The 17,245-nt window shown below is 36.4% G+C and overlaps 1 protein-coding gene across 16 annotated transcripts in view; it reads right to left on the minus strand.

Moving 5' to 3' along the window:
- Window positions 1–17,245, minus strand: part of NAALADL2 (N-acetylated alpha-linked acidic dipeptidase like 2) — a 1,343,235-nt gene that overhangs the window by 337,577 nt on the left and 988,413 nt on the right. For all 16 annotated transcript variants that reach the window (XM_042954993.1, XM_042954989.1, XM_042954981.1 and 13 more), the window contains one exon: window positions 15,747–15,890. In XM_042954993.1, the coding sequence (XP_042810927.1) occupies window positions 15,747–15,890 (144 nt within the window). The remainder of the gene's footprint in view (window positions 1–15,746; window positions 15,891–17,245) is intronic.

Below are 17,245 nucleotides of genomic sequence, written 5' to 3' on the forward strand. Positions count from 1 at the left end.
ACTGACTGAGCCATCCAGGCACCCCGAGAAAGGCATTCTTATGGAGGAAATAGTAAGGACATCAGTTGGTTATACACAACAGAACTAATTAACCCATGTAATATTTAAGATAATGAGAAGCAGATTTCTCACTATGAATTGATTTGCAAACATGGAAGGAGAAAAAACTAGGTCTTGATATGTCCTTTTGGTTTTCTAGATATATATACACAGATATAAAAATAAATTTAGATCTAATCTATTTGAACATATATATTCATACATATTTATGTTAAAGTATATTTCCCTAGTTTTGTTTACTAAGAGGTACTGAAGAAAAATAACACTCCAATAGCAACGTGCCCATCTAGAATCCACATCTTGTTTTCCAGATAATATTCTCTACTCAAAGGAACTAGGACTCTTTGGAGAAATGGCTGATAACAGTGTTGGGGCTAGGAAGTAAAAAATGATTTGGTAGATCAAATTTTTGCTGTGTAAAAAAACTAAGGAAATTCTCAAAAAAAAAAAAAAAATGAGAATATGCCAACAGAGAGAAGCCTAGGTTGAAGGTGCTATCTTGGGCTGAACTGGGACAACTTGAGCATCAAAATAAACACAGTACTGAATTATAACCCATTGAATAAATTAGGGATATAAATCCATTTATATATAGATACTATATATACATACACTACATATATAAACTGGTACTATATATATATACACACACACACACTATATAGTATTTGATACTATATATATATACATAAAAATGCTGATACTATTGATACTATATCTATAAATAAACACACAAATAGGAAAAAGAAAGCTCTTCTTTACAGTAGAATGTCAATTAATAAAAGTAGAGGGATGATGAACTTGGAAGGCCACCACCATTGGCATTATCTTTATAATGACTAATTGGGAAACAAGCATGACTTCAAGTGAATATTAATTGCAAAGAGAAAATTAAAAAAAATAGTAATTTCAATGAGGAGTCCTCACAGACACTTCCTTGATCAAATCATCAAAGTTAGCATTACCAATGATGGGACAGACTGATATCAGCAACGGGAAAAACAGTTTCACTCTGTAATATTGCTGCCAAATGTGCAGAGGCTTCAATTATTCAGGAGAAAACATCAGATAAACCCAGACTTGGGGAACATTCTGCAGATACTGGCATATAAGCTTCAAAGGTGGTAAAGCAATGAAAGCCAAGCAATGACTGAGACTGTTCCAGGTTGAAGGAAACGGGAAACTTGATAACTCACAACACATAACCCTGGTTTAGATCTATTTGATATTTAGGACATTACCGAAACAACTGGCAAATCTGTATGGGGCTTTTGGAGTGCCTGGTAGTAATGTATCAATGTTTCATTCCTGATTGTGATGGTTGTGCTGTTTGTGTAGGAGAATACCACTGTGGGAGAATTCAGATGTGATGGTTCAGCATGTCTGAGGCTTTTTCTTGGGTATTTGAGGGAAAAAATATTGTTTATACCATTCTTGAAACTCTTCTGTAAGTTTGCATTTATTGCAAGATTGAAAAATACTTTTGAAATTAGAAAATCCTGGATAACATTTAGGTGCACTTTATTGTTTAAAAATCAATGCGTGTGTAAGTATGTATGTATTGCTACTTTAAGATAACATTTCCAGCTCACATTTGCCAAATGTTTTCTGTCTTTCATGCTTCAAAGTTTGATAGCAGCTTTAAATTTGATGTGTGAAGTTCAAAAGATTTCAAGATGACAAAAATGTGTTCCACTCAGAGAGCATTTGTATTCAAATAGGGTGAGGAGAGTCAGAGCTGAGACATAAAAGTAGTTGCCTCTCTCTAGTCCTTAATTTCATCATGTGCAGAGAAAAAAAAAATATCTGCTACAGAAATTATTTTCCAGTAATAATTCTGTCTCGCATTTTTGTTGCTAAGACTCAACTAGTTCTGAATCTTTTTCAACACAGCTAATTAAGTTCTTCTCCACCTGCACTGTGAGTAAGCATGCCCCTTACTTACAAATCCCAAGCTCATTTGCAGAGAATTGAGGACTAAAAACTGCATCTAACTCTGAGTCCTAATTCCAATAAATAAGGTTTTATTGGTTTCTTAACCATAGTTCTTCCTAGGATTCCTAATTTTAACGATTTTCTCATTCTATGTACCTGACTCTCTTTTTAGCTACCTGACTCTAGAAAAGAACTTCTAGGATGTGAATTATTTCCTTCCTTTAATTTTTGTAAACATTTATTTATTTATTTGAGAGACAGAGACAGAGTGCGAGTGGGAGAGGGGCAGAGAGAAAGGGAGACACAGAATCTGAAGCAGGCTCCAGGCTCTGAGCTGTCAGTACAGAGCTCTTTGAGGGCCTGGAACCCATGAACGGTGAGATCATGACCTGAGCCATATTTAGATGCTTAACCTACTGAACCATCCGGCGCCTGTTTTCTTTATTTTTCAATTTCCCTTCACCCTAGGGGCTGGAATATACTTTAGAATCACACTTTTGATGATTGGGACTTTATAAACTGCTAGCATCTTTCCTAAATGCCAACTGCTTCCCTAAATATCTGATCATAAACTGCTTCTGGATTCTAAGCCATCACAGCTTTTATTTTTCCATGTGAGGGCTCCATTTTTCTAGGTGAGATCTCCATATTGCCAAATGTTTTTTCTGAACCAATATATTGATTGACATCATATGCTCTAGATCAAGGGTCTTATTCAAAATACTTATCAACTGATATGCCATAAATGCTGACCAATCAGAATGCACTGGCAGCAAATAATTGAAATGCCCACACCAATGGATACAAACTGATATCATCAGACCTGCACCAGATATTATGTTCTTCTTGTCACATTATAATTTTCTTAGGAGCTCCATTTCAGTCTATCCTTCAGGGAACATCATTTCACACAACAGTTCTACACAAGAATTTATACAAGTTCTAATTCTAAGACCCAACTAGGTCCACTATGTTGCATCGCACCTGATGTGATATGTCTAACCATATTCTGGATATTGACAATAACACCAGCTAAAAAAAAATGTCGGGGCGCCTGGATGGCTCAGTCGGTTAAGAGTCCAACTCTTGGTTTCTGCTCAGGTCATGATCTCACAGTATGTGACTTCGAGCCCCGCGACGGGCTCTGTGCTGACAGCACAGAGCCTGCTTGGGATTGTCTCTCTCTCCCTCTCTCTGCCCCTCCCCCAATCACTCTCTCTGTCTCTCTCTCAAAAATAAATAAATAAAACTTAAAAAAAATGTCCTCTAAGAATGTTATCCACAGGGGCAGCTCGGTGGCTTAGTTGGTTAAGCATCCAATTTCAGCTCAGGTCATGATCTCACAGTCCTTGAGCTCAGAGCCTGGAGCCTGCTTCAGATTCTGTGTGTGTCTCTCTCTCTGCCCCTTTCCTGCTGGCACTCTGTCTCTCAAAAATAAATAAACATTTAAAAAATTTTTAATTAAAAAAAAGAATTTTATCCAATAATTACACCAATGAGTTTTCTAATAGAAACCTTAATAATTAATTTCAAGTTTATTGAAAATAAAAAGGACAGAGGAACTAGTTTTTTAAATTTGTATTTAAATGTTACTTAGTTAACATAGTGCAATACTGGTTTTAGGAGTACAACTCAGTGATTCATCACTTACATATAACACCCAGTGCTCATCACAACAAGTCAACAAGTGTCTTTTCTTTTTTTTTTAATTTTGAGAGAGAGAGAGAGAGAGAGAGAGAGAGAGAGGGAAGCAGAGAGGGGCAGAGAGAGAGAGAGAGAGAGAGAGAGAGAGAAAATCCTAAGTAGGTACCACATTTAGTGCAGAGCCAGACACAGGGCTTGATCCCACAACCCTGGGATGATAACCTGAGCCAAAATTAAAAGTTGGATTTTTAAAAATTAATTAATTTATTTTGAGTGACAGAGATAGAGACAGAATAGAGGGAGAGAGAGAGAGAATCCCAGGCAGGCTCCACACTATCAGCGCTGAGCCCTACACAGGGCTTGAACTCACGAACTGTGAGATTGCGAACTGAGCCAAAATCAAGAGTCTTAACTAACTGAGACACCCAGGTGCCCCTCTATTTTTAGTGTTTTGAGAAACCTCCATATTGTTCTCCAGAGTGGCTGCACCAGTTTGCATTCCTGCCAATAGTGCAAAGGGGTTCCCCTTTCTCCACATCCTCACCAACATCTTTTGTTTCTTGTGTTGCTAATTTTAGCCATTCTGACAGGGGTGAGGTGGTATCTCATTGTGGTTTTGATTTGTATTTCCCTGATGATGAATGATATTGAGCATCTTTTCATGTGTCTGTTAGCTATCTGATGTCTTCTTTGGAAAAGTGTCTATTCATGTCTTCTGTCCATTTCTTAATTGGGTTATTTGTTTATTGGGTATTGAGTTTCTTAGGTTCTTTATAGATTTTGGATACTAACCCTTTACCAGATATGTCATTTGCAAATATCTTCTCCCATTCCATAGGTTGCCTTTTAGTTTTGTTGGTTGTTTCCTTTGCTGTGCAGAAGCTTCTTATCTTGATGAGGTCCCAATAGTTTATTTTTGCTTTTGTTTCACTTGCCACTGCCGATATGTGTAGTAAGAAGTTGCTAGAGCTGAGGTCGAAGAGTTTGCTGCCTGTGTTCTCTTCTAGTATTTTGATGGTTTCCTGTCTCATGTTAGGTCTTTTATCCATTTTGAATTTATTTTTGTGTATGGTATATGGTTCTCCATCCCCTCACTTTCAATCTTCAGGTGTCTTTAGGTCTAAAGTGAGTCTCTTTGTAGGCAGCATATAGATGGATCTAGGTTTTTTTAAATCCATTCTGATACCACATGTCTTTTTTTTTTTTACATTTATTTATTTTTGAGAGACAGAGACAGAGCGCAAGGGAGAGGCAGAGACAGAGAGAGACAGAATCAGAAGCAGGCTCCAGGCTCTGAGCTGTCAGCACAGAGCCCGACGCAGGGCTCGAACCCACGAACCATGAGATCATGACCTGAGCCAAAGTGCTTGGTCGCTCAACCGACTGAGCCACTCAGGCGCCCCATCTTTTGATTGGAACATTAGTACATTTACATTCATAGTGATTATTGAAAGAGATAAATTTAGTGCCTTTGTGTTACTCATAGAGTTCATGTTTCTCATGATGCTCTCTGGTTCTTTCCAGTCTTTGTTGCTTTTGGTCTTTTTTTTTTTTTTTTTTTCTTTTCTCCACTCAAAGAGTCCCCCTTAAATTTTTTTGCAGGGCTGGTTTAATGGTCACAAAGTCCTTTAGTTTTTGTTTGTCTGGGAAACTCTACCTCTACTTCTATTCTGAATGACAGCCCTGATGGATAATTCTCGGCTGCATAATTTTCCCATTCAGCACATTGAATATGTCCTGTCACACCTTTCTGGCCTCCCAAGTTTCTGTTGACAGATCTATTACAAATCTGATCTATCTTCCCTTGCAGGTTAAGGACTTTTTCCCTTGCTGATTTCAGGATTCTTTCCTTGTCTGTGTATTTTGTGAATTTGACTATGATATGCCTTGGTAATGGTTAGATTTTGTTGAATTTAATGGGAGTTCTCTGTACTTTTTGGATTTTGGTGTCTCTTTCCTTCCCCAGATTAGGGAAGTTTTCAAATAAACCTGACTCTTTTTGTCTCTCTTCATCCTCTGGGATTCCCAATGTTAAGAATGTTATTACATTTCAGTAAGTTATTGAGTTCCTTAAGTCTACGTATGTGAACCATTATCTTTTTTTCCCTCTTCTTTTCAGCTTCATTATTTTCCATAATATATCATCGATTCACCCCTCTGCTTTGTTCATCATCATTCTTATGGCATCCATTTGGGTTTGCATCTCATTACAGCATTTTTAATTTCAGCCTGACTAGATTTTAGTTCTTTTATCTCTGCTGCAAGGGATTCTCTAGTGTCTTCTATGCTTTTTCAAGCCCAGCTAGTATCCTTATAATCACTGTTTTAAATTCTAGTCCAGACATCTTACTTAAATCCATATTGTGAAATCCCTGGCCATGAGTTCTACTTCCTGTTCTTTCTTTTGGGGTGAATTTCTCTGTCTCAACATTTTGTCCAGAAAAGAAAAGAAAAAATAAAAAAAAGAAGAGAACAAACAAACAAAACCTAGATCCTGGGCGTGTTTTGGTCTGCTTGTTAAAGAATCTTCCAAAAGGTTGTTACTTTTCTACTTGTAGACTAGCAGTTTTTGTTCTCTCAGACCTCTGATTGATTTATTGGGTATTCAGAATGATTTGATAACTAACTGTGTTTGAGGAATGAGACATGTTTAGTGCCCCCCTACTCCTCCACCATGTTAATGCCTCCTCCTGACAGAGGAACTAATTAAATAAAATCACAAAGAAGCATCCCACAAATCTAGAATGTAGGGCACATTCACGACAACAGATTTGATCCTATAGACCCCAGTGTTAACAGAAGAAAATGAGGATCATGCTAGATCAGAAGGGAAACAACTTATAGGCCTGGATTGGATCTTGGTTTCGATAAGCCCATTGTAAAAGATTGGGATGATTGGTGAAATTTAATATAGTCTGTTTACTGTCATGAAAAAGTGGAGATCCTTAATTAGATAAACATTTTAAAATATAATGTATAGTATGATCTCTTTTTGGTAAAAAAACAAAACAAACAAAAAAGAAAACAAAACCTCTAAATGCATGTATATAAATCTAGAAGGATTTATAGGAAGCATTGTTAGTGATAATTACTGGGTGATAGGAGTGTGTTCTGAGCTGAACTGTTTCTCTTCAAAATTCATATGTTGAAGTCCTAATCCCCAGTTTAGCTGTATTTGGAGATATGGCCTATAAGGAGATAATTAAAGTTAAATGAGGTCTTAAGGGTGGGAATTTAATCTGATAGGGCTAATGTCTTTATGAAAAGACAATGAAAACACCACAGGTTTCTCACTCTTTATGAGTGCACAGAGAAAAGGCCATGTGAGGACACAGAGAGAAGGCAGCTGTCTGCAAGCCAGGAAAAGAGCTCTTATCAGAAACCAAATTTTCTGGCACCATAAGCTTGGAGTTCCCAGCGTTGAGAACTGTGAGAAAAATAAATGTCTGTTGTTTAAACTACAGTCTGTGGTACCTTGTTATGGAAGCCCAGCATGACTAATATAGAACGTGCTGATTTGCTTTCCTATTTTTGCTCATCTTTCTTTTCTAACTCTTAGTAAACATTAACTGCTCTCATAATAATAGAAATTTAATTAATTTATTTTAATGTTTATTTATTTTTGAGAGAGAGAGAGACAGAGCATGAGCAGGGGAGGGGCAGAGAGAAAGGGAGGAGACACAGAATCCAAAGCAGACTCCAGGGTCTGAGCTGTCAGCACAGAGCCCAAAATGGGCCTCAAACCCATGAACCACAAGATCATGACCTGAGCTGCAGTCAGAAGCTCAACCGACTGAGCCACCCAGGTGCCCCAGAAATTAAATTAAAGAGAAAAGTAAAATATGTTTTAATAGTGTAAAATTTTGGTTCTGAAAAATGTGAGACTCACATACAAACACTGAATGAAAACTATTTGCTTTCACCACATACTTTTCATCACCCTTTCACCACATACTTTTCAGCTTAATAGCTATCCCTGAGTCTCTCTGTCTCTCTGTCTCTGTCTCCTCTCTCTCTCTCTCTCTCTCTCTCTCTCTCTCTCTCCCCCTTACACACACACACACACACACACACACACACACACACACACACACGCATCCATGTGTGCATGTATTCTTATGAACTTGCATACATTTGAAAAAAATATTTAAGGTTTAAATTATTATTTCTAATTAGTAAAATTATCTAAATATGAAGATGTTTTAAAGACTCTGAACCCCAGAAAAAATAACTTTTCTTCTTCGTATCCCTTATACACGTGAAAATTGATTAATAGATTTTCTATACCTTTCTACCAAACCATTCTACAAATCATAAGTTATCAAATCAGTTATCAGACTAATCATCTGCAACACCAACTATACTGCATATTTTCCACATTTCCATCCAGATCTATTTTCACCCTTCACCTTGCTCTGTGCCCAAAAAAGGTGACCTCTACAGAGAACATCTACCTAACTCCTCTATTCTTGGCTTCAGGTTGGGTTTAGCTAATAGAAGACATCAACAAGTGATCAGCAGGTTGGATAAGAGAAAGATTAAGAGTATTTATATTCCATCACCCTCCCTGACTGGTCACTTACAGGCAGAATGACTGAATTCCTCCACTGAAAGCCTCAGCTCCTGTCAGCCTGCCTCTCCTACTTCTTGAGAACCTGCCATTTCCTGTTTATTCTACTCTCCCTTCTTGCTGCCTTTAGGTTTGCAAGTAGTATCAATTACTAACCTTGGGGTGGTTCATCATCCCTTTTCTATTTCCCTTTACCTATCCACATTTGTGCATAGGCCCTTGGCTAAACTCCCTTGAAGTGCACATTTTTAGTGTGTGTGTCATTATTTCCTGATGGCAAACTGGTTTATACATTGTATTCACTGAGTCATCCATATGTGTTGCCAGGGAATGAATAAATGGAGAGGAGGAGAAGAATTCCTATTATAGTAATAAGGTGGGTTAGGATATTAAGACCAACTTTCTCATTGAAAATAATTTACAATGCTAAATAAAATACAAAATGAATCTTGTTAACAATATCAGAGAACTAGAAACTAAGGAATTACTAGGTCAAAAGTTAAGATGTGGTGGGAACCTAGATAAGTAAAACAATAAAACTGCTTTCAACTCAAGGGAATTTACGGAACCTGGAGAATGTTAATCTTGCTGGCCTTATGAGATGCAAAGATTAGAAGAAAAAGCCCTGGACCTGCCCAACTTGGAGAGACAATAGTCCCAAAAAGAGATTATTCCTCCATAAATAGGATTCCTAAATGATTGCATTCCCCATTCCCATCCAAAAGACAGCAAAGAAAGTTACCTGGTATGGAACAGAACAGGAAAAGGAATCTTTAAAGGCTATAATTCTAGGGTAACTCTACAAGAATACAAAAAGTATTTATAATTTCCAAAATAGTAAAGGGAAAAATATAATGACAAAAATAATCTAAATCTAAAGAAAGAAATAAAACAAAAGAAAAACATAATATGTGGTGTAAACAAGAAGCCTAAATTAAGATAAAATATATAAGCATAAATACATTAATATTCACATTACATATAATGAACTAGATGTTTCAGCTAAAGATAATCAAATTATATTTAAAAATACAAATTAGTTGTGGGGTGCCTAGCTGGCTCAATTGGTAGATCTTGATCTCAGGGGCATGAGATTGAGCCCCATGTTGGGAGTAAAGTTTCTTAAAAAAATCCAAATTAATTTTTATTAAGAAGAGATGGTAAAAGAGAAATATATAAAAAGATGGATAGTAAAAAAAGATATAGCATAAAGACACTAACTAAAAAAAAAAGGGTAGTGAGGATAAATTAATATCAGGCCAAATCAAATTTAAGTCAAGCATTATAAACATGAAGAAGATCACTTCATCTGATAAGTGTTTCAACTAAGCAGGAAGAGATGATGTATTTGAATTTATAAACATCTAAGAAATGACCTTAAAATATATGAATCAAAAACTGACAACTACAAGATAAAAATAGACAAATCTATACACAAAGTGGGAAATTTTAACACTAATAATAAGATGTAGAATATTTGAACGACCTGATTATGGTACCTGGTTTAAGTGGAAATATGTAAAACTCTACACTTGACAACTACACAGTACACACTCTTTCCAAATACTCATAGAACACTGGGTAAGAAAGGATACCTCAAAGAACCATATATAAATAAAGCAAAAACAACACATTCTAACGAAAATTAAGGTTGCTTCTACTCTAGCTCAGAAGACTACCATATCACAATGCCTAAGTGCCTAAAAGCATGGCAGAGAGAGTCAGGAGAAGCTACTGCTACTTCCAACTTGAGAAGTATGCTATCTGCATGGAGCTGTAGAGGATACTGAGGCTTTACAACTTGGAGACTCAAACTTGAAGACATATTTGGATAAATATTGGATACATGAAGGAAACAGCAGGATATAGAACCAGAAAGGCACTGAGGAATCAGCCCATTGTGAAAAGAATATCAGCAAAATGTAAAGATAGGGTATGCTCTAATGGAGTTTACCGCGTATTTAAACTGCCAAATTCAGTTGAAGTCTCTGTAACTTGAAAGAAGTGACAGCCACTTGAGAAATGATGTGATAGGAATAAAGGAAATGCTAAAAATTGCTGAGAAACATTGGAAATTGGAGAACACTTGTTACAGTAATTCTGCCTAAGAGTATACTTCTCAGGTTGTCTTTAGATCTTTTAACAAACAAACACAACTCTATACTGAATCTAAGCTGAATCATTTCCAAAAATCAAAACTGTCAAGACAGAAAGCTGGAAACATGAGAAGTTCTGGGTGAATGACAGATCTGTGTCACCCTTGGTAAACCCAACCTGCACTCCCTAGGAAACAGAGAATTGACTGTACTTTCTGTGGACTTTGGACAATAGGTTTCCCACCTATGTTCACTCTGTTTAAGACCCTTGATGAGTAGTCCTTCAAAGTCATTTCTGAAGCTTTTTTTCCTTTTGTCCGAGGACTTCAGACTGGCAGCTCATGAAGGCTGATCTTTAGTTCTACGGATTACTCTGTTATCAGCTTCTAGCTGAGACTCCTTGGTTCACTGTGCAACTGGCTGCTTGAAGAACCATAAAATTGGGGTGTCACCATTGCACAGTTTGGTGACTCTTAACATTTATCATGACACTGATTTAAAAGGTTTCTAGCACACTGAATTTTTGGAATAAAAGTGGCCACTATATCTATATGCATACCATATAGAAATTGTCAAGACAAATTAAAATTTCCCCATGTTCTTTTGGATATGTTCCTCCAGATTCATGGCCAGAAATTGTCAAAGTCTACCCTTCCCTAAACAAGTTTTGAATTCTTGTATTATTATTATTATTATTATTATTATTATTATTATTATTTTAGGCCTACTGAGGATTTCTCTTTCGCAGGGACCAAAAAGGGCCATATCTTATCATTCCCATACCACTCCATTATCTACTTGATGTATCTACCAAAACATTCTTTTTTTTTTAATTTTTTTAATGTTTATTTATTTTTGAGACAGAGAGAGACAGAGCGCGAGTGGGGGAGGGGCAGAGAGAGAGGGAGACACAGAATCCGAAACAGGCTCCAGGCTCTGAGCTGTCAGCACAGACCTCGATGCGGGGCTCGAACCCACGAACCGTGAGATCATGACCTGAGCCGAAGTCGGACGCTCAACTGACTGAGCCACCCAGGCACCCCCAAAACATTCTTTAACCAGAAAAACATAACGCACTCCTGGATCTTCTCACATGTAGCAACTTTAGGGCTACTCTGAACAGGTTGATTAGTCTCATATGTAACAAAAAATAATACTGAATTCAATTGCACTAACTTTTCTTGCTAAGGAACATTTACTGAAAAGCTAAAATTTACTATTTGCTAATAAATTTTAGTATAACCTCAATTTTTGGATAATATGTTCAATACATCTTTTTAAATCTCTGCTCAAGAAATGATAATAATGAATACTTTTAAGTAGCTGTTAACAAATTAGAAATATAAATCTTCAAAATACAGTTGAAAAGTACAAATTATGTGACATTATCACTATATTATTCTAATTAAAATCATTTCATCAAAGAATATATAAAATTGTGTGCAGGGAAATGGTAGATGTAGATATAGAGATATCTCCATTTGAAGAGACGATCCAAATTTACTTAGGTAAAAATGTGTCATCGTTGATAACATTAATTTTTATGCAACATAGAAATAGCAATTTTTCTGTTCATCAAAAGTGATTCATCAAATATACTAAAATGTTTCTTTTAACTTAATTCATTAAAATTATTTTGCCCTAAATTAAGTTAATGGATCTTAAACTTTTTCCTCTCCTTTTTCCACTGTATTCATGGTTTTTAACCGTAAGTTCAGACTGATAACTGAAAATTCAAATTTCCATGTTTTGGTTGATTCTCAAGGATAAAGACTGATAACGTATTAGATAGATCAATGGGTAAAGCTTATAAAAAGTAAGATCACAAAAAATAAAACACAGTCAATATGCAATTATCTATAAAAGCCATTTGTGTGTGTGTGTGTGTGTGTGTGTGTGTGCATGCAAGACCTTTTTTCCTGTTCTTCTTCTATTCTTCAAGCAATTCTTCATTCTCTCAGGATTTTCCATAAAACACCCTGCTTTCTACTTTACTTTGCTGAACCTATGTCATGAATGCAGATCTTTAATACCTTTATTTAATTCAAGTTTATGGTCTGTTTCAGTTAGGTAGTTTTTTGTTGCAAGAAACTAAAAACCCAACATAGATTGACTGGAAAAAAACAACTGGGGAGGGCATGTATTGACTCATACATATGGCTAGTTCAGTAGATTTGCCTTCAGACAAAGCTTTAGGGTTCAAATTCTATGAAAACAGTTTCCTCTCTCTCTCTCTCTCTCTCTCTCTCTCTCTTTGTTTCTCCCCCCGTTATTCATTTGTACCTCCCTTGTGTTGGCTCCATTTTCAGGTAGGCTATCTCCCAGGGTCTCAAGAAGGTTACCAACCCTGGGCTACATGCTTTTTTGTTCAGCTTTGGTGTTAAAGTGAGTCACTGCTCAAATAAATTCCAGATATTAGGTTTTGGCCCTATTTGACCAAGATCATCCTTGAATCAACCATCATAGTATGGTTGATGTGATATGCCAATAGACTTGAACTAATCAGGATCTATTTTTAGAGCTTGAGATGTGGTCAAACCTACTCAAACTATATTGCTGGGAAATGCTGGAAACAGTTCAAACAGGGGGAGGGCCAAACGGATGCTAAGAAAGCAAATATGATAAGCAAATTCCACTAGATGTTGTCTGGACTGTAGAGAATTGGTATATATAAAGGACTAAATGGGTAAGATGAATAATCAGTTGATTCGTATACATATTTTTAATGTACTCTTGCCTAACTTCTTGGTGAAGATTTTCCTACAGTAAGGCTCAAGACTAAGAAAATTCAACAGTAAGATATAATTATAATATGCTTTAAATTAATTTTTCATCTATAAACTATAAGTTTTGTTCTTATTGCCCCCAAATAGAGCACTTCCTTTTGTAACCTTTTCATGTCCCATCCTTATACATATCATAATGAGCAACTAATGTATTTATATGTTTATGAGAAAACTTATATGTTAATTATCTTGACTGTATCATAAGTATTATTATCTAAAACATTGGGGGTAAAGGGTTGTTATCCTACATTTAGGACTAATTTAAATTTAACAACTCAGTTTCCATCAGTATTTGGGAAATCTAAATGTAATCACTTGTATATTTAAAAAGATAATGAAAGTACCCTTTATAACATGAAATATCTTCTTGATTTACATACATCTCTGTCTGAATTTTTCTAAAAAAAACTATAATAGCTACTAAAAACAATAATAGCTACTATATCCATGAAGAAAACATGGCATGGCATAATTCCTTAGAAAGTAGGCCTATCTTATTGCTTTTTTTTCTTTTGAGAGAGAGAGAGGACGTGTGAGCAGGGGAGGGGCAGAGAGAGGGACAGAGGATTTGAAGCAGGCTCCACACTGCCAGCAGTGAGCCAGAAATGCTGGTCTCAAACTTACTAAACCCAAGATGGTGACCAGAGCCCCTGAGCCAAAGTTGGATGATCAACTGACTGATCCACCCAGGCTCCCCTCTTGCTGCCTTTTTAATAGGAGTTGTAAACAGGTTTCAGTGTATATGTCAGTTTTTATAGCTATGGAGTGCCATTTTGCTTAGCTATGCCATTATTACACAGGTATTTAACATATTATGGAGAAAACTGATACAATTCTTTGATAAGAAAGAAACTTGCTAACATAACACTTTACACTATGCAAAAATACTGAGACATACATCATAATTTGATTCTCAGATCAACTTGAGATACTAGAAGGTTACATATCCTTCTGTAGATGCAGAAATAGCTTCCAGCAGGGAGCTGATGGATAAGCAGTCAGTCGTGGAGCCAGCATGTGGACTATCCGCTCACTCAGGGCAGGATGGTGGCAGGCATTCAGTGACTGCATTCCCACCCACCTTGCCTGATCCTTTACACACAGACGCATGAAAGCATCTCCACAGTGCCCACACAGTGACCCTGTTTCCAAGGAGATTGAGGGCAGATTTGGGCTGAATAACATGCCTCCATCAATGGTTCCTAAGAGCTGGAGCAAGAATTCGAACTCCAAGGGGACACACTTAACCATCATGCATTGCCAGCTTCCAAAATGCTGTGTAGTCAACTAAAGCACAGTGATACTGGGATATCTTGGAGAGAGAGCGGGATTTAAGTTCGGAGGATATTTTCTCTTCTTATCACTTTCGGTGGCTATCCTTTCCAAATGAAGTGACTCAGTTTCAGAGATACTCATGCAACAATGACACCAAAAAAAGGTGGGGGGGGGGGCAGGACGGTGGCTGGAACACATTAGGGGCTCTGAATCTTTATTAAATTAATCAATTGATTGATTGAATCTGGCCTTAAATCTGGTCTTTTACAAGTCCAAGTGCTCCTTACAACTAAAGTATTATTATAGTGTCTTTTACATATTTTAACAAATAGAGACCATGATAAATTTGTAGGGCTCAGAATAAAAGACAATAAGAGCAAAACAAAACAAAAAGCTCCTCTAAGGCTTCTGAATTCCTGCTTTAAGGACACAGGCTTATCATTGGTTTTCTATATTTCCTACTTGCTCCGTCAATAATCAGTTTGGGAGGCACTCAATCGATATGACTTTGAAAAACTATATGCATGTATCTAACAGAGGGCAATCCTGAATGTATTCAGGTTTTTTTGTTTTTTGTTTTGTTTTTTGTTTTTTTTAGGCATCTTCAAAAGATTTTTTTTTAATGCTTTTGTTGTCAAGAGAAAAGCAGATGAGATAAAACACGAGTAGTTGAGCCTGCAGGTCTGGACACAAAACCAGAGTCCTCAAGTTTAATTTTCCAACAACTAGATACAAATTTAACAATATGTAAAGAGCCTCTCTTCTTTAGAACTCTAATGTGAGGCTGGAGGCAGAAATAAGATGCAGCCTGTGGCTTGCACCACCCCCCCCTCAGGTAGCTTAACTAGTTCAGTTTTATCCGATCTGCTCCAACAAGGCCTGACAAACTGCACCACAGCAGAAGAAGCATCTCTCAGGCGATGATGCGTAAAGACACAGGGATTTTTTAGTCAATTGCAGGAATTAGGATTTAATGCTTTCTACTAAAAGACTTCAGACCTCAGATAGCTGACTGCTATCCACTGAATCTTGGCAGGCAAGGAGACTGCTGGAGCTGAAGCGAGGAAGCCATGTTAAGCAGATTTTCATGAATGTAAGAAATACTTTATTTGTAAAGCTGCTTTTCTTTGTTGCAGTTTAAAATGCTTTTTTCTTCTTCTCCTTTTTTTTAAATCTCTCAGTTTGATCAACTCTCCATCTTTATCAAAATTACTTTCCCCAAATGTCCCTTAAAGAGCCACAGAAGAGAAATAAATGCTCATGTCATCAAAATAATTTTTAAAAGAATAATCGTAAACATTATGTCAATTTAAAAGATTAAAAATGATCACAGTCCTTAAAAAGACTACAAAACACACAGAAATACATTAAATACCTTACCATTGTTTGGCAGTTCTAGAGGGCTACAGATACTGTTTTTGGTTCTGCTGTTTGGTGAAGAGATCAGTTTTGCAACGAGAGATGCTGAAATGGGCTGCACCAGCAGGGATGTGAGGTTTGATCGGTTTTGCCTAAAGCTTCCATCTAGATTCAGAAGAGAAGGGAACAGAATCCTTAGCAAACAGAAATTAAAAACACACAAAGAGAAGTTTTTTGTAATAATTATTCAAAATATGAACCATATGTTGATTTTAGTTCATTTGTTTATTCCTTAGTTTTACTCTACTTATTAAAAATGATTTGAGGCCCATCAGTCCAAATACTACTATGTATCCAAGTTAATGCTGGCAGATTTATGCACATGCATTTACCTCCATTCTCCCATATGACCAGGTCACTGGAGACTATATGAAAATACTGAAAATCTGCCAGTCCACCAATAAAACAACTCACTAAAGACAGCTTATGTTAAAACCCATCAGTCAATAAGCTCATCCATATACAGAACTTCAAATCAACTCAACTTTGCCATCATTAAGTAGGCGTGGTCATCCAAGGACAATCTTAGCATGGCACATGTGCTGGTGAGCTCATGAGGACAAGAGTGAGGAGGTCAGGAGGCTCAAGAACGGAGGTCTCCAGGAGGACAAAAATAATGGAAAAACCACATGTGTGCCACTGTACTGAGAGAATATTTACAATAGAGATCAGAGAGCATGTGAGGATCGTCTAAGTACACAGAAAGATAAGAAATGTAAAAATTAGACAACGTTTAGCTTCAAAGGGAGCAAAAGTTGTTCAGGAAGGAAATGTAATCATAGTACAATGTGAATAATATTTATATAGTCAAAATGATATAAATAATGGCTATTTAACACACAAAAAATTGGATATTTCTTTGGAAAAAAAATAAAAGGGCAACAATCATGGGTGAGGACTCATGGAGACTTGTGAAAGCAAACTAAATCTTTATCTTCCATAGTGGCAATAGATAAAACTGAAAAATTAACTCAACTCTTAAACATGCTTTTGAGACACAGAGAGGTAAACATAAAATGCAGAGAACAACTAAAAATACTGAAAGCAATTAAGTATTTGCCTTTGGGAGAGAGGTGGGGCAGAAAACATAGGGAAGGAGAGAAGATGATATTTTTGTAAACTAACTTTGGTAGAATTATTTGAATGCAGTCATCTATAACTTTGAGAAAAAAATGAAAATTAAATAAAAATAAGGAGAGAAAATTATGGTAACACAAGTAGAAGCAAAATACACAAGTACTCAGAGTAAAGAGAATGAAGTGAATAAATTAAACTGTGCTTAAGAACTAAAAGATATCTCTTCAGTTTATATATTTATACTGACTCAGGGTGGAAATACACAATGGAATGACTCTATCAAGTCGCCAGAATGTCTGTGAACACAGAGCTTTATTTTTCAGAACTTTTATTAGGGAAAATGATTGCCAAAGGTTTTCTCAGAATTTAATTTGATAGGACTG

This window comes from Panthera leo, chromosome C2 (assembly GCF_018350215.1).
Source record: "Panthera leo isolate Ple1 chromosome C2, P.leo_Ple1_pat1.1, whole genome shotgun sequence".
Classification (NCBI taxonomy): Eukaryota; Metazoa; Chordata; class Mammalia; order Carnivora; family Felidae; genus Panthera; species Panthera leo.